The sequence below is a fragment of the Protopterus annectens genome, chromosome 2.part1 (assembly GCF_019279795.1).
Source record: "Protopterus annectens isolate FY-2018-M chromosome 2.part1, PAN1.0, whole genome shotgun sequence".
NCBI lineage: Eukaryota > Metazoa > Chordata > Ceratodontiformes > Protopteridae > Protopterus > Protopterus annectens.
Window position 1 is genome coordinate 98,331,273 of NC_056729.1, and position 22,815 is coordinate 98,354,087.

The following is a 22,815-nucleotide window of genomic DNA, read 5'->3' on the forward strand; positions in this document are numbered from 1 at the left end:
CTACAAAATTATGCTGAATTCCATTAGCATAACCAATCCTTAAGACCCTTCAAGAAGGATCCTTGATTATACACAGCAACAGATTCACTGAATACCTGGAAACATATCTGTACCTAAAGGCAGATGCAGCAGCAACCAACCTCATTGCCTTCCTGTTTGCAAGGCCTTGCATGGAAGGAAAAAGAGCCAACCAATAAGCCAGCCTTGCAGCATTCGTTCAACAATCAATGCAATTGTTTTTAGTATCCTCTCCCCACACACACACTTTTTCCCTTTCTGCCTTTGCAGCTGGAAAACAAATACTGGGAGGATACTGTAGCCTAGGAAAGCTAAAAGTAAAATACTAAATTACAATTCGTGGGTACATAAAGTAAATTCCGAACAAGCAGAACCTGGTTAGCTGCACTGCAAAATGCTTCACAAGGCAGGTTATTTAAAATCTCTTAAAGTATTTTGTGGTTCTTTGCATCGTGCATTGTGATTTAAGCACATTTCCCAACTGTCCAGAATTTTGCAGAATGACCTGTACTTTGCCCCAAGGATTAAAATCACTCAATAATGATAGACATTATAGTTTCACACTTCTTATTGTTCAGAAAATGGACAAGGTTGGACATTAAACCAAGGTTCTATCGCCCAGACTTACTGGTAGCTCAGCTGGATGTAAAGTATCTCAAGGCACGTACTGAAAACAGTAAAGGAAGTTTCCTGGTGCCTTGGCCAAACTTCCTCTAGTCAGTATTAATACCACCTTGGGTTTCCCTCCTGAAGAGAGGCCACTGGCCTAGTGGGACTAGCTAGTCAAAGTATAAATAAATAAAAATGTTGATAAAAAATGTTATTCTATTAACTTTTTGTGAACTACAAAAATATTTAAAAACTGTCCCTGATTTTGAGCCTTTTTTTCCCTTCATAATTTGTTGTTTTTGCCCAAACTTCTTTAGCAAAGTTGTTGTTGAGGGTGTTAAAATGAGTCCCATTCTATCCTGAAAATGAATAAAAGTGAAATTATTTGCATGGTGTGCACATGCAACTTGATGCCTTTTAAAATGTGAAACTGAAAATCAGTAACAAAAGAAGCATGACTTTTACAATATAAACCAATGACCTTTATTTGTTTAACATTATCCTTTGCTCTAGATAACGAATGACAGTTTACCATTCCCAGCAGTGTTCTTACAATTGCATATTTAAAAGATAATGTTTTATATGTGCAACTGATCCTGAGTTTTACATTTGCAAGGTCAAATATTACAAACTTTATTTCCATATACCAATATTAACAGATAGGCAGAACAAATAAGGCTGCATATGGATGGATCAGTTTTAGAGTTAACTACTTCCTGTATGGATTTCTGTAGTTTTCATAGCAAATCTGTCATTCATCGCTTACTCCATGTTTAGGCTTTACACTGATGAAAAAGACTAGCATGCAGTATCTTCCCTCAAGCAAACATTTTTGCATATGCCTTTTTCTCTCTTTCTCGTTCTTCATTTACTTTCTGCTTGATCTTAATAATTTCTGCATTGATGGCTGTAAAATAAATAAACAAATAAATAAATAATGCATTTCAGAAAAGCAATAATGAAATTTGCATCAAAGCAACCTTAAAGCTCAGCTGGGCAATAAGCAAAAAGTATACTGTCATAGCTCAATGTTTTTTCTGTACTCTCATAACTCATTACTTTCTAGTTTTGGCAGAAGCAATTAGCAGCCAGCAGAGACAACCTGATCCATCTAGTATCAAATGATGACACATGGATGGAGTGGATCTCAAAGAAACCGGTGTTCTGTTTGGGAATTCTCACAGATGCCAATCAGTGTGATCAGAATCACTACAGATGCAGCTGCATGAATTCTGAGGTGTTAAACAGCTTCTTCAAGCTATGCTCCCCACCCCTTTTAAACAATATGAAAAGTCCATGGTGCCTCTAGGCTCCAGTACGGTATACAGGGATAGTGAAACACAATGGACCATAACAGTCTTCCTCTCAGTTGTCAGAATGCTATAATGGTAAAGTAGTTTAATAGTTGCCACATCATTCTGACAGCTTCACGAGTCAGGAGTGGTGTTTTCCTCTGATACGCAGTCACGCTGAAAACAGATGAGTCACTTGTCTACTCTTTTGTTAATTCTGCTTGAATGTGTGACTACTGTCCCCAAACCTCCATCCACTCAAGCTTTAAAATAGGGATATATTAGGGTATGGAAAGCTGGGGGGGGGGGGGCGCATCACCCCTCATTATCAGAATTATGGTCTGCCTTATTATGCCTCTTTTGCTGTACATGTGTCAAGCTGTATCTACCTATCGAAACAGAAATAATGTACCAGACTATGCAGGGAGAAATCTACATGAACCAAAAAAGTCAAGGCACCATGGAAAGGAAGAAATCAGCACAGTTTGAAAATAAAACATAAGCTGGTTTTATTGTGATTTAAAATGCATAAACGCAAATCAAAATACAGAGTTTCTGTCGCATTTAGGCAGACTTCATCAGATACAAAGACTATTGAGTCAAACCAACCAATATATATATCTCTAATTATTTTCCCAATTAAAATCACCACCAATGAGAATTCTCTGTTTAACATAACTAATTGCGCTTAAAACACTGTTTAAAAGACTGGGAAGATACACAGGATAAGAAGTTAAAAATAATAATGATAAACATGTAAAAGCAGGTGACGAAATAAAACCATGAATGAACCTTAAAAAAGGGTAGCAAGAAGTTGTAAGTGCATCTACCTGAAAGTGTATGCGGAAAGGCCATCTTATGGTCCCCATGATCACTTGTCTAGTATTGCTCCAATGTTACTAAAAAGCTACAGTAGAACAACCACAGCACTAGGGAAAAAAAAAGTAGCAATTCACATAAGCTCTGCACTGCTCCTACTTGGCTCACAGCAATGTTAATAATTACGTATTGTTTGTGTCTTTCGGCTTTTCCCAGTTAGGGGTCGCCACAGCGGAACTCCGGTCCGCTAATGATTGGTAGTGGATTTTTACGTACTGGGTTACCAGCCCTGACACACAACCTTCAACGAAGGCACGCCCCATTCACGTATGCCTCCACACAGAAGACGTTCTAGCTGAGAATCGAACGGGACAACGTCTTGCTATGAGGCGACAACGCTACCGCAGCACCACTACCGCAGTTAATGTTAATAATTACATATATAGTTCAATATTTACTTATAATTTAATATTTAATTATTGTTGAAAACATTGTTCTTGTATTGTATCTTTTCTTTCTGAATAAACACGTGGATTAATCCTACTTGGCTCAAGGGCTAAATTACTAAGCAAAATGTCTTCGCAAACAAGGCAAATAACTCCTTAGAGCCCAACAGCCAAGCCTAAGCCCAACTCCCTTCACTTTCTCTGGAAATCATCCTGAGAATTAGGGCTTTGAAAAACTGTTACTGCTGTCCCCACCAAAGCCACAACTGGTATGGGCTCCTCTTATGCCCCTGAGAAGAAACACAAGTCTCTGAAATTTAACAGCCACAGCTGTGACAGCTTCTTTCTTTCCCCATGCTCTTAAAGCATGGGAAAAAGCATTGTTTAACTCATTTTTTTCAAACACCTTTTATTGAATTATTGCTTGTGACACAAGCAAATTTACATTCATATTCAAATAATCAAACTATATTAACATAATTATACTTCATATATATTGCTACACATCATATAACCTAAGCAATATTACATAAATTACTCAATTCCTAACTTTTTTTTAACAAGAAACAAACTATCATTTACTACACAGGCAACCATACATTTATATAAATGAAAATAAACCACACAGACACAATCCTAGCTGCAAGCATTTTGCATCATAAACCATGCTAACACACTCCCAGTTGCAAACATTATACATCACTTATAATCTACCCAATCTTTCTCACTCAAAAATTACATAGCTCATTTTATGTCCTGCCGCCTTTTAGACTGAATTCCTCCCTTATATGTATTGTTTCCACAGTTCCCATTTTTTTCCTGTGTAGTTTGCTCCTACCCTTTTCTAAAGATCTCATTTCCAGTTGTTTTATCTCTGTTACTATAAGTCACTTCTTCCAGTATCGTTGCTTTAGATTTTGATTTCCATTTTCTATTAATCACTTTTTTGGTAGCCACCATTATTAGACACAGCAAGGCCTTACCATGCGTAGACAATTCAGATTCTGTATCATAGCTCAGAAAAATCATCTCCCTCGTCACACCAATCTGCCCAACCACCGTCTCCGACAGTGCAACCCGCAGGGAATCAAAGTCCGCCAACTCACCGCACTCCCAGAAAACATGTTCCCAATTACCTTTCTTCCTCTTCCCACCTCCAACATTTACTGTCTGCCTGAGGAAAAATTCTCTGAATTCTATTTGGGGTATAAAAATATCTATGTAAACATTTCCAGGCAAGAATCCTAAATCAAGAATCCAAAAACGGCTTCAGATATACTGGGGTGCCCAAAATAACTAATAATCGAAAATTAAGAATAAAGGCACCGAAGTTACACAGAGCTATATTCAATGACTCTCTGTTCTTATTTTTGTAATAAAGTCATTGAATATAGCTCTCAGTGTGTAACTTCGGTGCCTTTATTCTTCATTTTCAAGAATCCTAAATCTTCCAGATTTTGTTGCATATTTTGAAGACATACACCCATTCTTTCTTTGCGAATTGCTTATCCAGTCTCTCTTCCCAATCCTTTCTAACGTCCTCCGATTGATTCTTATAGTTATCATACAATATTTCACATGCTCTACTAATCATTCCTTTTTTAATGGCAGCTTCTGTTCTAGATTCTATTAAAAACTCTACCAGTGCTGGTCTTTTGCTTAGGACCGCCCTATTTCTTTCTCTTTGCCTATACTCTGATATCAATCCCTGATAGGGAAAGCAATCTCTAACATGCAGTCCAAATAAATTCTTGGCATCTTCCCATTCCATCATATTTCCCTCTCTAGTTATATGCTCCTACTACCTTAGTTCCTTTGCCAGATTTCTCCAATAAATTCAGGCCCCGTATTGCCTATTGCCTGTATCCCTAATTGCAGTCATCCTTATCGGCAGAATCTTTCTCCATTCCCATACTGGTTTAGTTCTTAGAATACTTTCTGCTACTTTATGTATACAATACACTGCATGATTATTGTTATTCTCCTTAAAAGACCTGCATCCAAAATCCCAGTCTCTCCTTGTTTCTTGAGCTTCACCCATGTTTCATTATCCCTTTCCACTTTGAATTATAGTTTTCTGTTTGTACTATGTATAGGAGACTTAACTGTGTAGCTGTGAAATACCCGTTCAGATTAGGTAATCCCAATCCGCCCCGTTCTACTGGAAGTATCAGCTTATCCCATTTGACTTTTGCAGTCTTCCCCTCCCAGATGAAGTCCTTCAAGCTCTTTATTGATTGCTACTCACAACTTCTTTGGTTGATAAAAATATGCCTGACCTGTGTATACGACTACAGGGACTAAAAACATTTTAACTGCTTGTATCTAACTATCCATAACCATATAACAAAGCTTCCATCATTTTCTCAGATTTTGTATTATCTTTTGTTAAGTCTCTTCCCACAAATCCTCAACTGCCGCACTAGAATAATTTTTAATCCATACTCCTAAATTCACCAGTTCATGTGTGGGTACATCATTTGCTGCTATTGCCTTTGTTTCAATTTCATTAATTTTGTATCACAAAAAAGATCTGAAACTGGTTCAAAATGTTCCACAACACTAATATCTTTTTCTGGTTTTGTCAGGTACAAAATAGTATCACCTGCAAATAGACAGCTTTTCTTGACTACCATACCAATTATATCCTTGAATTTCTGAGTCCCTTATTTTCTTTGCTAATGGTTCTAAATATAATGCAAATAAAGGGGAAAGAGGACACTCCTGCCTGGCTCCTCTACTCTGTATCTCTGGAAAACTAAGGTCTTTGGTTATTTAATCAAGCCCTATGGGACTGTGACAACAGGATCGAAGGATCGTCGTGGCAGTGTTTTTCATGCAGACGTTCAGTCCGCCATATTGTACCGCATCAAGCGATCACAAAATTACAGGGCAGGTGTGTGCTTATGGACTTACTTGGGCCTTTTGGAATAGTTTATTGACATTTAATATATGAAACTTCGTTATAACGTGTTATTACTGATTGCGACAATAGGATCGAAGGATCGTTGTGACGTATGGATTACAGGGGACTTTTAGGACAGTTCATAGAGGCCGCAATATTGAATTGCTCTACTGTTTCACGACAATAGGATCGAAGGATCGTTGTGGCATATAGAGCAACTGGAGGTTCAAATTACAAGCTTTGGGACATAATTTGGTACATTTTGGACTGTAATTACCACAACTGGGTATTATCTTGTATATGGAACTTTGGACAACTACAATAGGTACCTATGGTATACTGTTTTCCATATTTCACATGTAGGAATTTTGGCTACAGGTGCATTGTTTTATAGTAAATATATGACCAAGATTTTTGTGATACATGCATACTAGAGTGCTTTGTGGCAGCCCATTTATATATTCAAGCCAAATCATATTGTGCATAATACACCTTTTGCGAGTCACAGTTATTTGATAAAGCTCATTCACTCACTTACTGTGGGATTTTATGTATCGCACACAAAATTGGATGTTTTTCTGATATTATTTACTGTTTAACTATAGACATTACTGTTCACATCGAATTATGAGTGTTTTCACAATATTCAATATATCAGGCTATGCATAACTGTCCCCACTTAACATCAAAGACTAGGTGGACATTTATTTCAAATATCAAATGATTCATGTAAATCCTTGTTTTATAGGGGGACAACATTTGCATTTACATACTGTGTTTCCTTATAAACAAATGATTTGTTCTCTCTTTTTTCAGAGAATAGTACATTGTTTAACTTTCTCTATATATTAACATTTTTGTGAAACGTATCACTTTCTATACTGTGGTTGAAAACCAACTCTAACAGAGAGAATACTATATATGTATAGCAACAATCATCTGGGTATATTCTCCTAAATAACTTAGATATATTTTTTGGGGAGTTAATAATTGACATAAAATTGGAAGGGATTTTTTATTATATTTTTGAGTATTTTACCTATCCAAATGGATTTTTTAGGCTAAAGAGATCTACATACCCACCCTATTTTTTCCCTTGTATTAATGATTCTTTGAGCTGATCCCAGAGCATAATAAGAGACACCTATCATGGACTTAGTCACTATACTGCAGGGTCTATCTGCAGACAAAAATGATCTTCAAGTGTTTGGGGCTCAGAATAATGGTGGTCTTACTACTGGAGATACTAGGGGCCCAAATGATATTTGTAAGAATCATTTTATTAAATTGGCTAAAAGTATGACCAATTTACGCAGTTCATTTTGGCACCTTAAACTATTTAAGGCCTATCGGGCTAAAAATTAACTCCAAGGGGTTTGAGAATTCGGTCACAACCATATGTCAGTAATCCGGATGATAGGCTATATGAGGAATGGGCAGAAGCACAGCAAGATGCAACCATGTCATTTGTAAAAATATTGTCTTCCTTTTATGAATGGTCAATTCAGACCAATATTACAGAAACCCAACATATTTGTGAGGAAATCAAGACATATGAGGGTCAGACATTATACCAAGAATGTCTTCAGAAACTATCCAAGGATTTACTAACAGAGAAAAAATTAAGTAAGAAACTACATAAATTTCATAGGGATTTGACGGACTACGAACAGGGTAAATCTTTTGGTATCAAAAAGAATGTCACTTTTTCTGACGGGGATTATAGGGGGACTAGACCCAGAAGGAAGATACCCAGATCCATTTTAAAGAAATCTAAAAACAACTATAGTAGCACATCAGGGGAGGAATCCTCTGTTATGGAAACAGAGCATGGGCTCACTCAGGGGACCCCAGCACATAAGAAACAAAAAAATGCTGACCACCCTTTAGGCCTAGGAAACATAGGGGTGGGAGAAAACATCACAAACGTGGAGAATTTGGAAACACTGTTACAAATGATAATTCCCAAGTAGTAGAATGCTCAAATGTACTCAACATTTCCTCTGCAACACTATCTGAAACTGCTATTAAACTATTAAACAAGGGATTAACATATGTTCCTGGTTTTTATGTTTATGAAGACAGTATTGTGAAAGATGTCTTGTCATTTTGTAGACTGTTGAATTTAAAATTATATTTTGGTCAACAGGGTGACTCTCAAATATCTACTGATTTTCATTTCAAAAAATCTACTTTTCAGCCCCCTATGGACAAATATGTGTCCATCTTTCAACTATCAGTTCTTAAAGATCTACACTTTCATGGTTATGAATCCCGGATGTTGGGCCACAACCTGTCTGGAGTGGAACAACAAGCCGTTAGGGAACTAAAAAATAATCATGATATAGTCATTATTCCTGCCGAGAAAGAAGGAGCAGTTGTAGTTATGGATATGGAGTGGTGGTATCAATGCTTTTCTCTTTGAATTTTGTTCTTTGTAACAGTGCACCTTCAGCAGTTACAGGTTTATTTTGTGCTTGTCAACCTTAATTAATGGTCGTAAAACTTAACATGAAGCAATAGCATTTCCTTATCCAGTATGCTCCACATATGGTGTATATTTTTTTACTAATGTTGCTGAACCATTTTTATTCAAACCAAAGGGTAAAAAGGTCACACTGACAAACCATCCAGTAAAAATGCAATAAAAACACAACCAAGTTAGAATTCTCCTCCTGTGATGGAGGCCCATGGAATATATGCAAATGACCCTTAAGAACATAGTGAAAACTCCAGCTTGACTGGGTTTGTCTTGTAGTTTTTACTGAATGGTTTGCCTGTGTACCCTTTGGTTTGGAGGCTATTTGAAATATTTTGCATTAAGGCACCTTAATGATTATGGGCATTAGCTGGGTTTAAATACCTTGTGTTTCTGAATTATAACCAAACTATTCACTTATGCTGTGCTGATAAGGTCAATAAAAAGACCAAAAGGTCCACAGCTAGTGGGGTTTGGTTTTATTGACCTGAATGTAACCATAAAGACTTAAAAAGTAAAAAAAAAAAAAAAAAGTCATGAACATTCAAAAGCCATGTAGCTGAAAACACTTGATGTCTTGAAGGAGTCATCTCCACATACCCCATGGGCCTTCATCTCAGAAGGTTTAAGGTATCACACAGTGAAAATTCCAGTTTGAAACATTATTCCAATCTGTTTCTGGTAAATTTAAGTCCCCAGCCACAATTATGTTCCATGCAAGAAATGTATGAATTCCTCTATGTCATCAGCACTTAACTTTGGTGGTCTATAGACTACAACTGTTATATGTTCCATGGTTATCTTTACTTTCACAGTCATATAATGTACAGTATTAGTGTTATCACTGAACATGCAATAATCATGGGTCTCATAGTTTTTAATCCCCACCACAACACCTCCACCTGATTTTTTGATAGAATGTATGTTATAGCATTTATATTCTGACAGAACTAGTTTCCAGTCATTATTCTTTAATCAAGTTTCACAAACAATGTCAATCTTGTGGGAATGTAGCAATATAAAAAGACCATTACTAATACTCCTAGCATCAACAATCAAGAGCTACATCAAATGTTGCTGTCTGTGAACTAATACATTTTTAACCTGGCAAAAACTCTATTTGTGTTAGTCAAATGTCACAATATATCTGCTGCAAAAATGATCTGCCCTTGTCTTGACAAGTGCACACCATCCTGTTTAAAGGGTCTACTTTCAAATCTCAAAATACTGATAGATCAACTTTCAGTATCTTGACACAGAAATAACGAAAAAGTAAAAAAACAAATGTCATTATACTGAAAGTTTATAATACCGAATTTTCAGATAGCAATGTTCAGTTTTTAATACACCCTTCACCACAAAATCACAAACACTTCCCTGCCTACACCATGACAAAGCAACAAAAACATACACCAACAAAACCTACATAACCTATGTAATAAGCAGGGGGGCAAGCCCCTCTGCACGCCTCATATGGTGGGCTGGGCCCACCACACCCCCGCTACTTGTCTATAACTCCAAGGTCGCATTACCACGAAAACACAAAAAAATCTACCATTACACTCCCTACACTTACTTTGCACACCGTCAGACATACATACGAAAAACACACGCTACACATTTACAAAACTCACCACCTTAAACAGCAGCACACGAACACACACTCACGCCTCACGTATATACTGCAACATACTCCCAAAGCTTCCCAAACAACTAAAAAATAATAAATCCCTACCCAAAACCCTTAAACAGTTAAAACCTAACTGAATCTCCGTAAACAACCACACATCGTCCACCATGTCTAAATCACAGACCACAATGCACCTTAAAGACAAAGCACACCACACCACAACTGCAGATTTGGTAAACTAACATTCGTTAAAGTGCAGTTTCGAATAACTGCACTTCAGTTATTTTCACCTCGACATACTGAAAGTCGATCTTTCAGTATTTCGAGATTTCAAAAGAGACCCGTTTAAACATATCTGCTCAAAATTAGGCTTGGATGCTTTACACACAGTTCCATTTTTTAAAGGGGACATTTTCATGTAAGCATTTATCCCCAAAAATCTTTTTATTCATGCTGACCTGACTCTCCTTTCTATATGCGATATGTGAAAAATACATACTAACACCTGTACAAGCAAGCTATCTATAAGGGATGTGAGCCCCTGCATATGAGATTATTTGTACCAACAAGAATTAAAACAACTCCACATTTCCTTACATTAAGGCATTCCATGGCTTTTTTGCACCCTGTATATTTCCTCCTGGCAAGCATAACACTATTTGATGATCATTATCTTCTTTGCAAATATAAGTATCAGTTCCTCTAATAAGTGAATTTCCAATTACAAGTACATAATTTCTGATGAGATCTGAAGATTCTCTAACATCTAATTCAGTTGTATCTGCTCAATCAAGAATTATCTTCATTGCCGTTAGTTTTATCAATCCCACTGTTTTCATTGCTGTTTACATTTGCAGTGGTTGTACTTCAACAGTTTGTGCCATGTTGTCAACCTCAGTCTTTCTCCTACTTTTTCATACAGTAATGCTCTTTAGTCCTTCCAAGTTCAGTTTTGATTTCTTCTTTTTCACCAGCCCCTTGCCTCTTTTTTCAGCTGTCCCTGTTGGAGAAATGATGCTTTTATCTGTACAGTGAATGCTTAGTGATCGAACAATGTTATCATTCCCTGCAACCTGTCTGTTAAATAACAATGCAGTGTCCTTTCAGTATATATTCTTGCTGCATTATGGACATTTTATTTTTTTCTTCTTCCTTGTTATTTTGTTTTAAGTATCTTCCTTTCTTTATTTTCTTCTATATGCTCTGAATCCTCAAACTGCTGAATACAGTAAACTCTTAGTTAACCATAACTCAAGCAACCGGCAAAAAAAAAAAAAAAAAAAAAAAATCTAAGAAATACAGTACAATTTTCATGTGTTACACTTTCTGTCCCCCCACCCCCCAGAAACATACCTTATGTTTTTAGAGTTTTAAAATGTAAGATCAGAATAAATTCCCTCTCTCCCCAACCGGAGAACAATTCAAACCAAACAAATAGTATAGGGTACAGTAATAGTCAGGCCTATTTTTATTACTAACTCTAAAGCAACCAGAAACTACAGTTACCCAGCATTTCCCAATCCCCATGGGTGCCGGTTAACTGAGAGTTTACTGTATTTGCATTCTGAATTCCAAAGTTGTCATTGGTATTATCATGTTTAATATGGGTTGAGTGATCTTTACTGACAACAGACACTTCCTTTCCTAAATGTATTCTATTTGCACTTTGCCTAATATTTATCTCATCAGCCCAGTCATTAATTTATGTAAATGTTTTCCAAGCTGTGCTAGTTGCACAAGGGCAAACAGTCATCATCAGTAAGTCTAGATTTGCTACTAATAACAGTAAGCAAATCATCCAACTTTTGAAACGAAGAACACAGGTCACTAGTGTTATAAGGTGTTACCTTTAAATATACTTAGCATTTAATACAATGTACAAGATGCTTGTGCTTTAGCAGATCATTAACGCACACAGATTTAAGGATTCCATTTTCATCTACAAATGTATAAAGAATTCTAAAAGAAAATAATAAAAATCAGTTAATACAGAATTCAGCATTTTAGGTCAATTTCTATGAAAAAAAAAATCACACGAACAATATGCATCTATATATTAAATTAATTACACTAACGTTGTCACTCTGACCAACCCTGTACCACAAATGGATTTTACTTGCATCATGTGTGAATGCCAGCAGTAGCTTTTGCTCCCTATCGCTCACAGTCACACTTCATTATGACAATAAAGATCAATAAATCACAAACCAACATAGGATTGTTTCAGGTAAGCTCTGAATTATCCTCTCTACAATATGTGAATTTACAGCTGACTAGGCCCCTTGGAATGGCTTGAGTTTGCCTGTCTAAAATCTACACATTTCTAACAAACTGTGATAATCAATGGTAAAACAACAAAATATAAATCAAAATAAATCTTCCTGTCTACAAATTACCCCTTTCTTCCAAAGAACAGTGAAAAATGGAGGTAAAAAATAAAATATAAATCAAAATAAAACTTCTTATCAAGCAGTTGCACAGTCAATCACAAACCAAGAGGATTGTTTTAGATAAGCTCTGACACTTTGTGCCAATGGGGGAATAAAGAAGTATTACTATCCTACTCCTTATCATGATCTCCTGATAGTCAGGTGGTAGATTCAGTGATGAATCTAAGTGCTTCCTCTTATATGCCACGACTGTGGACATCCAGCATCACAAGAATCTAAGGAGTATGAAATAGCAAAGGTGAGAAAGATCTGTGCTGGGGGGTGGGGGGAACTGGTTTTGGAAAATACAGAATATCCTGGCTCTCTGTTTTGCTGCATAACCAGTTGCAAACCTGAGTGTATTTAATGAAAGGTCTTTCTGGCAGTACAGACAATGCTGGCATTGAATAAGGGTGTAGTGTACTGGGATACCATAGCTGGGCCTCCTCAAAATATCCATGTTTTGATCAAGTAATTTTCACTAGAGTAATATATACATGCTGATCTTTGAATGGGTTAGGTGAACCTAAATTCCAATGGGATATGTTAATTTTAAACACCAAATAAGATAATTTGCTAGGCTTAAAATGGCCAGCAAGGGCAGCTAGCCTAGTACTAACCAACCCTTAGGTCTGAATTAGCCTTGAGATGACTGGAAGCAAATACAATGGCATCAGGATTTACAGATCCAAAATCAGCACTACAATAGTGGGGACTGACACTGGCAGCAACAGCTCAAGCAATGAGCTCAAAGCTACAGTCAAGGCCAGAAGACTCAACATCGGGGGTATTGACACCAAATAAACAGTAATAGTTGAGAGCACAGATGATCAAAACAGATGATAGTGATAATGATACCAAAATCTCTAACTGTGTGGTATACCACATCCATTCCCATACCATATGGATCGAAAGCAGTATCCTTTGTGCTGGAAATAAGAACTGTAAGACTAGTAAAGATCATTTAAGTGTCATGGGTTTTGGACAGTGATCAACTCCTTGCTCATTGTAGAAACAAAAAGGAGAAAGGACACCACAATGCCTTAAGAACAATCACGGCAAATCTGTGGCAAATTAACTCAAAAAATGCCGTGGTGACTTTCTCTGGCCCATCATCAGTTAAGCTAAACTTTGCACTTTGGAAGTTAAAGCTAGAATAAACCTTCTCTACAATCTGAACTTGCACCTCTTTGATAGTGGGTTCTACTGACTTCAGTCTGACCTTGACAACTGAAGATGAAAAAATCCTACTGCTTTTTCTGAACCAGAGAAAAACTTAACACCCCAGGGAGGATGATCTTAAGATAGACCTCCACACTGAAGCAGCAGCACACAATTCAGAAGAATCAAACTATGCTGATACTTTGTTCATAAATGTCCAAGCTTAACTAGTTCAGTCTATGCCAGACAGTAGACAAAGAAAACTGTTCACAAACGTTATGTCCCTGACCATAATGAATTATGTACACTTCTTTGGCGATCCAAGGAAAGGATTTTCTACCCACAATGACACAGGTAAGTCAAATTGTAAAATTTTGGGTGTGTATGCAGGGCAGCAAGGTGCCCTGCATGTTTTGTGTGTGTGCCATCTGAGTGTTGGTGTTGCAGGTAGGGTATGGGAAATCTCCCGTTTAGAGCTACCGCATATAGCGGTAAACGGGAGATTTCCCTTACCCCACTGTAGTACGATCTCGGAGTTGGAATATTAAAGTGGGGGGGGGTGTGGGAAGTGCAGCCCCCCACATGGGGGGTGCAGGGGGGCGAAGCCCCCCTTTATAAAATAGTTTTTGTAAGTTTTTTTGTTTTTGCGTGGTTCATTTTGAACCTTCGATGTTCTGAACATTGATGTTCTGGTCTCGATGATCAGAAATTCGATGTTCTGAACATTCGATGGTTCAAAGTGGAACTATATATATATATATATATATATATATATATATATATATATATATATATATATATATATATATATATATATATATATACACACACATACACACACACATACATACATACATATATATATATATATAAAACACATATATATATGGGGGTGCTATTAGGAATTACACTGAGGAGAGAGAAGCACTGGATTTTTAGATTTGGTGCTGACAGAACACCTGGACTCAATGATAGGGTTTCTTTAAAGCCTGCATTGAGATCCAGAGATTTGCATAAACAATTGCAATTGTTCTCTAATTTGTAGATGTGTCAAGGTATTCTAATTTAAATAATATTGTTTTAGTTTGTTTTGTTAGTCTGAAGAAGCACTGTGTGCAAAAGTGCTCACTCTGCCTTTGTGGATTTGTCATTAAATAACGTTTTATCAAGCCTTGTCTTGGAGAGTTCCTCATTTTCATTTATACAACTGAAATTGCACCAATACCTTTGCACACAGAACAACTAGTTTACAGTGACAAGTACCGTCTCCAGAGTTGCAAACTGGATACTCCTGACATTGCTTTTTATTCTCAATCCAACTGTCTAATCAATTTAAAAAGGGTCTGCTGCCATGGATGGGAACTTCCCCACTATCTCCTTTACCAGCTTATTGGATATGGGCATCCTGAGGCAATGCCGCATGTTTGCTGACAACGAGTTAATTCTCTAACAAAATGATATATGAGAGATGTATTTACACAATGGTTGTCAGCAGTACACAAGCTGCACCCATCACACACAATTCAAGCAAACATACAGACCCGCATATGAGGCACTTAAATGTAACCTTCCTAAACCCCAAAGACCTCATAAATGAAGTACATATAACAAATACTCTCAGCAGCCACAAATGCACTCTTTCAAAACACCCACATCAATACATACAACCACATCTCATACAGCATCTACTTCTAAGCCCATAAGGCAAGCCACCACACAATCCAACATTCTAGTCAGTGGAGACTCCATCATGAGACAAACTGATGTCCCTCTCACCAGGCTGAGTAAGGTGAAAGTCATGGTCAGTTGCTTATCAATGGCTTGCATCTGCCACATTATGCACGCATTCAGGTCACTGGGCCACAAGTACCAGTACGACTCACTCATAGTCCATGTTGATGTAAATGACCTGAGACGTACCTCCATAGACTATATGAAGACACACATCATGCAGCTCTCTGGATATGTCTCCCAGGCTGGTATGAGCCTAGCATTGGGCAGCATTTTACCTTCTCCGAGGATGCCACAATATGAACAAAAGATGCTGACTAATAATTAGCATAGTTTCTGGTGTCATTCTAAGGGGGGTGCAAAATTTGTCAGCATGGAAGGAGATGGTCAACAGACCACGATGCTTTGCCAGGAATGGTCTGCACCTCTCCCCTCTAGGCTTTCAAATATTAGCTAAAACATCGTCTTCCCCCATAGTGCCTTTTTTAGGCAATGCCAAACTGAAAGTACTTCCGACACAGCAAATTTAAACCAAGAAAAAATAATGGTATTACTGCTCAAAGCTAGGAGGCTAAACAAAAAGCTCCACTCCCTAGAAGTTCTCTTCACCCTAGAGAATGCTGACATCTGTGGGGTCACAGACACATTGTTTAAAGCCGCACAGAGCACACCAACAGGGCAAGGTTATAATGCCTTCCACATATTTACACCAGCTACAACACAGACAGGGACTAAAGGTGGAGGTGTCTTGATTTCCATCAAAAATAAATATACCTTAGGGCTGGTCAGACAAGACAATATACTTGAGCTACTCCATGTTCAAATCACCATAGGCAAAATCCAATACCACTTCCTTGCAATCTCTAGGTCCCCCTCCATGACCCAGGAAACCCATACCATGTATTTACACTTACTAGAAACACTCACCATCTAATCCAATACCATATTCATGGGTAAAATATATTATGGATATATTACCCACAATTAAATAGGCACAGAGATTACTGGATTTTGTAAACACAAACTCCATGGGCCAGACTGTCAATACAAAAACCAGGAGTGCAACCATACTGGATCTAGTCCTCACTAATATGCAGGAGTGCTGCACACTGCCCAGTGTAATGTCTTCCCTGGTAAGGTCAGACCACAAACTGGTCTCCTCTGAAGTAAAAATAAAACCTGGACCCCCAGCTAAACCTGGAATATTCAGGAACTACTCTACGGCTAACTTCATGCTATTAAGTGATAACCTGTCAAAATTTCAAGCCCCTATAAACCATAAGAACACTACTGCCTATGCAGAACTATTCACAAAAACCCTATACAACATGTTAATAGCTGCATAGAGAGAGCTATACCCACACCAGGAAGAAGTACAGAACTAACTCAAAAAACAAGCAACCCTGGTGGAAAAACAAAATCAATAGGCTGTGTAACAGAAGGAAGAAAATCATGACACAAATTAAGAGGTGCAGCACCCAACAGGATAAAAGCAATCGCAAACTAAACAAAACTTGGAGGACAAATAAAGCCTACCAAAACCAAATTGGAGGTAAATTTGGCCTCCAAGGGCAACCACAAGGCACTCTTTAGCTGTCTGCAACCTCAAAGGCAATACAGACTTGTGTGCAGAGCTCATTGTTATTGGAGCCACCTATACAGAGCCAGAAAGGGTCCGAATGGAGAGATCAGTCAGCAAGTAAAGGAGAGTATTATTACTAAAACTGAATTCATCATCAAGTCTTAGTGAGTACCTTTGCAAGGTGGACCCTGTTTTTCCCAAAATCTCACCAAGACAACACTGATATATAGACTGTATTTATATACCATACATCATGGACAGAATTAGGTTAAAAATTATAAAAGATAGCTGGGTGCACAAGACCCAGGATAAAAAAGTGCCAAATCCTGGTTGGCATACTGGTGCCAGGACAGGAAAAGATGACAGTGTAGAATCCTCAAAATACAGAAACATTCCTACAATGGGGTCAGGCCAGACCCAAGGGAAGGATGACCCCCCCCCCCCCCCCATTGTACATGGTGGTAGTAGTCCACAAAAACTGACAGGCCAAAGAAGAGCCATAAAGATGATAAAGTGTTCTATTATGAAAAAATCCCAGAATTTCCAGACACAAGATATACAAAATGATTAAGAAAGAAATTAGAGGAAAGAAAAATACTTCAGAAGAAAAACTGTCAGAAGCTTCAAATAAAAAGAATTTGCAGTCATTAACACAGATTTGTGAAAAAACATATACAGATCAAGAAACGTTGATCTGTTTGGAAAAGGAAGCATCTGAGGAAGTGCGAAAATATAAACAAAACCCAGAGATTTTTGAAAAGTATAAAAAAAGAAATATGGACACAGGAAAGAAAGAGATTTGATATGGTGTAATATTTATACAAAGGAGAAAGACAAATAAATCAATATAAAGAAGGCAGCCCTAAAAATATTTGAAGAGAAATACAGGCAAAGGAATCCAGAAATGAAAGATTTCACAAACAAAATAATAACACACAGAGGGAATGCAGAAAAGAAGATTAGTAAAGTAGAAATTAAAAACACAGAAGCTCAAGTTATGGCGTGCCTGTGAGGTGAAGGATCTGCTGTAGAAGGTCTAACACAGATTACATCACAGCATGATGGAGCGAGTTCCCAAGAGGAAGACATTTAATATGGTGTAATATTTATGCAAAGGAGAAAGCAAAACTAACCAATACAAAAGAGCAGCATCAAAGATATTTGAAGAGAAATACAGGCAAATTAATCTGGACATGGAAAACTTTACAATACAAAAAATAAGAAGACAAACAGGAAAAGCAGAAAAGGAGATTAGTAATGGAGAAGTTAAAGAAATAGAAAAAGAAGTTATATACTTACCATAACGATCCAGGTTTGTAGTCCATCTCGCCTATATGCTTGCTGGATGGGTTCAGAGCCGAATATCGGCCTATACTGAAGCTCGAGAGCTTTTTACTGGCTCGAGGCTAGCCCCTATCCCATGGTGCCTCACGGCAATTCCCAAGATCTAGTTTGCAAGAAAGTAATAAATACCTATCAGGTAATAATAATAAGAAAGAAGTTGGAAAATACTGGAAGGGATTAGAAACATAATCCATTCCAGGTGGACAATAAAGAGCAAAGTCAGGCAGCCCCCCAAAAAGGTCTACTAGATCCCCCAGAAACGGGAAGGGGGTTGGAGGGAGGGACGCAAGAATATAGGTGAGATGGACTATAAACATGGAAAGTTATGGTAAGTACATAACTTCTTTATGTTATGTAGTCCTATCTTGCCGTAATTCTTACTGGATGGGACAGCGTCCCTAGCACCTTTATCCCAGGTGGCTCAAGCAAAGAGACTCTTCAGCACAGTGGACCCAAAGGATGACCTGTCTCGGGAGGCCAAATCCAATTTGTAATGAATAACAAACGTATGTGGTCTTGCCCGAGTAGCTGCTGCACAAATAGTATCAATTGGGAGCCTAGATCTAAAAGCGCATGAAGTAGCTACAGCCCTCGTAGAGTGACCTTTAGCTTTAAACGGTAATTGTCTACCAGCTTTTTGATAAGCAAAGGATATGCAATCCGAAAGCCATTTTGAAAGAGTAATTTTTGAAACATGTAAGCCTTTTCTTTTGTCAGAAAAGGAAACAAAAAGTTGATCAGATTTCCTGAATTCTTTGGTCCTGTGTAAATAGAATCTGAGTATCCTGTGGACATCTAGCTGGTGAAGTCTATACTCTGATTTATTAGAGTGGTTTGGAAAAAACATAGGTAGCTCAATGGTAGTATTCAGGCTGTGTTCTGAGCATACCTTAGGGAGAAAGGAAGGGTTTGTCCTAAGAGAGACTCTATCCTTGTGAAAGATAATGTAAGGAGATTGAATAGTTAGGGCTTGAAGTTCCGAGACTCTCCTAGCCGATGTTATACCTACTAATAACAGGGTTTTCCATGATAACAATTTTAAGTCTGACGACAAGGATGGTTCAAAGGGTGCAGACATCAAAGATGAGAGGACTAAATTTAAGTCCCAGGGTTCTAAAGGTTGTTTTATTGGGGGCCTAAGAAGAACAACTCCTTTTAAGAAGGTTTTACAGAGGGAGTGTTGCATGATTGGATTTCCTATGAAACCAAAATGGAAACTGGAAATGGCAGCTAATTGAACTCTAACTGTAGTGGCTGCCACTCCTTCATGAAAAATTGTTGTTAGGAAGGATAAAATGGATTCTAATGGAGCTGTATATGGATCTAAGCCCCGGTTTGTAGCCCAAAGGGAAAACCTTTTCCATTTGCTAGAATATAGTTTGAGTGGAAGGTTTATGGGATGAAATTAGGATGTGTTTGACCATTGGAGATAAGGGAATGCACCTGGCTATACGTGGAATTGGAGCAGCCATGCTGTCAATTTGAGGGTGTGGATGGAGGGATGAAACTGTCCCGATTGATGAATCAGGAGATCTGGAGATGGATCCATAATCCATGGTTCCTCCAAAAGGTAGGGCCACAAGAAAGGAAACCAAACTTGTCGAGGCCAGTAAGAAGCAATAAGGATCAAGGAACTCCTCAACTGTCTTGCTTTCTGTATTATTTTGGGTATGAGTGGAAAGGGAGGAAAGGCATACAGATGTCTCGGGGGCCAGTCGTGAACTAGAGCATCCCTGGGTGACATCCCTGGATCGGGAATGAGGGCAAAGTAGCTGCTGCATTTGGTGTTCAGGTGAGTGGCAAATAGATCGCAGCAAGGCTGGCCCCATTTGTGAAAGATCTCTTTCGCAACCATTGGATTCAGGGACCACTCGTGAGGCAGCATAATTGCTCGGCTGAGTTTGTCCGCTATTACAATGGATTTCCCTGGGATATGCGTTGCTATCAGGAAGCGTTGAGTATCCATTGCCCATTTCCAAACTTTAAGGCCTCTCTGCAAAGCGGGTAAGACTTGGTCCCCCCTTTGTTTGTTTATGTACCACACAACAGACATGTTGTCTGACTGAATCGCAATAGTTCCAGTGGGAAAGGAGCTGTGAAGTGCTTGCAACGCATATAGCACCTCTCTCATCCCCAGAACACTGATGTGTGGTTCTCGTGGTTTTGCCAAGAACCTTGAACTGTCTTTCCCATGTAATGCCCCCCCCCCCCAATCTGGGAAGCGTCCGTGGTCAAAACTGCTTTCTCTTGGGGAGGAACAAGTGGATGACCTATGACAAGTTGTTTCGTGTGTAACCACCATGTCAGATCCCTTTTGCATGCGTTTGTTATCAATATCTGGTGAGACAGTGGAAGGTCTTGCATCGACTACTGTGCAAACAGCATCCATTGGAGAATCCTCATATGTAGACGAGCAAGAGGAACTAATAAGATGGCGGAAGCCATAGTCCCTAGGACTTGAAGTACTACTCTGGTCTGGACTCTGTTTAATAAGGATCTGATCTGACTGTGTAGAGATTCCACTCTTTCCTGTGTTAGCTTTACTGACATGGTGGTTGTGTCTATTTCTTAGCCTAGATATACAATATGCTGCGAGGGAGATAAGACTGTCTTTTGCAAGTTGACAGTGATGCCTAGACTGGCGCACAAGGATAGAGTCTCGTCCCTGGTACTTATGAGCTGACGCTTGGTGGTAGCAGTGAGGAGCCAGTTGTCTAGGTACGGAAACACCTGGAATCCTTGACGTCTCAGGTGAGCCGTTACCACTGCCATGCATTTGGTAAACAGTTTGGGGGCTGTAGTGAGGCCAAAGGGCAGTGTTCTGAACTGAAAATGGCTGGCTCCCAGCCGGAAGCGCAAGGGTCTCCTGGAGTGCCTGTCCATTTTGATGTGGTAGTACGCATCCTGGAGATCGATTGAGCACATCCAGCTGTCTTTCCCGATAAAGGGAAATATCGACTGCAGAGTGACCATTCGGAACTTTGATTTTCTTACATGCTTGTTGAGCCTGCTGAGATCTAGACTTGATCTTCAGTCCCGTCTTTTTTGGAACTAAAAAGAATCGAGAGTAAGTTACGGATCCTACTTGCTCTGTGGGGACTTCTTGGATGACTCTTTTTTGTAGTAATGAGATGACCTCTGAAGTTGCACGGTCTAGTTGGATGGGTGGTACATCTGGAAGTTTGTTGGGGGTTTGGAAATAAAGGGAATCAGGTAACCTCTGGATACTACTGTGTGTACCCAACGATCTTGAGTGATAGTTAGCCAGGCACTTGGGTACAGCGATATATGATCCCCGACTGCCTCCAGAGACGGACAGTCGGGCAACCCCTCAGGGTCGATGGAAGGGACGATCAGAGAAAGCTTCTCTGTCTCCCTGATGTTGCGGACCTCCTCTGCCGCGAGGACGGCGTCTTCCATATCCTCCCCCACTGCCCCTGGGGGAGGGTTGACCTTGTGCCTGAGGAAAACCTTTTTGGGATTTGCGGAACCACATTTCCCCTCCTGTATTACCCTTGGGATAGGGTCTGGATGGGAGAGAGAAATGGACTCCAACGGCAGATAAGGTTTTTCCTTCCTGCTCACACCTAGTCAAAGTCTCTTTCACTTGGGGTTCAAAAAGAGAGGAACCATCAAAGGGAACGTTAGTGAAGGAAGACTTGAAGGATTCCGTAAAATTACAAAGCCGCATCCACGTATGTCTCCTGAGGGCTATTCCTGCTGCGGCTGCCCTGCTCGCTCCATCTGCCGCATATGAGATCAGCCTCATGGAGAAGTTAGCTATGGAAGTAAGGGTGGAGAGCTGCACGGAAACCTTATCCATGGAAACCGGAGCTACTGAACCCTGGAGGGTATCACCTAACTCTTTCAGGAGATCCCTCTGCAGACGAGTGAAATGAGTTGGGTAATTCAGCGATCTTAGTGTAAATGCCGCTGAAGAAAAAATACGCTTCCCGTACCTATCCATCGTCCTGGACTCCTTATTAGGAGGATGGATATTAGAAGACGTCTCAGATAATTCCTTCTTGGTGGCCGCTGCTACCACCATAACATCAACTGGAACTCCCTTGCTAAGGAAAGACTTGTCCTCAGGTGCTCTCATAAATTTGTTTGGCCTCCTCGGGACGGCTTCCACTGAATCTGGAGAGGTCCATGTTTTCTGTGAAATGACCCCCAAAAGTTGGTCATAAGGTGGTGTCACCCAAGAGGTGGAAGGTCGGGAGCCAAAGGCCTCAAGATACACCGATTCATCCTCAGTAGGGTTAGAGGTCTTCCAATCACCCCTCTTTCTAAGGATTTCTAGGATGTCAGAGAAGGAGACATCCTCAGAGGGAGATCTAGGGGACCCTTCTGATTCCTATACATCAGTG

The 22,815-nt window shown here is 39.1% G+C and overlaps 1 protein-coding gene across 3 annotated transcripts in view; it reads right to left on the reverse strand.

Annotated features, from left to right (window-relative positions):
- Window positions 1–1,086: 1,086 nt before the first annotated feature.
- The window catches only part of PPID (peptidylprolyl isomerase D), a 779,435-nt gene continuing 757,706 nt past the window's right edge, over window positions 1,087–22,815 (reverse strand). For all 3 annotated transcript variants that reach the window (XM_044062049.1, XM_044062050.1, XM_044062048.1), the window contains one exon: window positions 1,087–1,534. In XM_044062049.1, coding sequence (XP_043917984.1) covers window positions 1,446–1,534 — 89 coding nt within the window. In that variant the 3' untranslated portion in view covers window positions 1,087–1,445. The remainder of the gene's footprint in view (window positions 1,535–22,815) is intronic.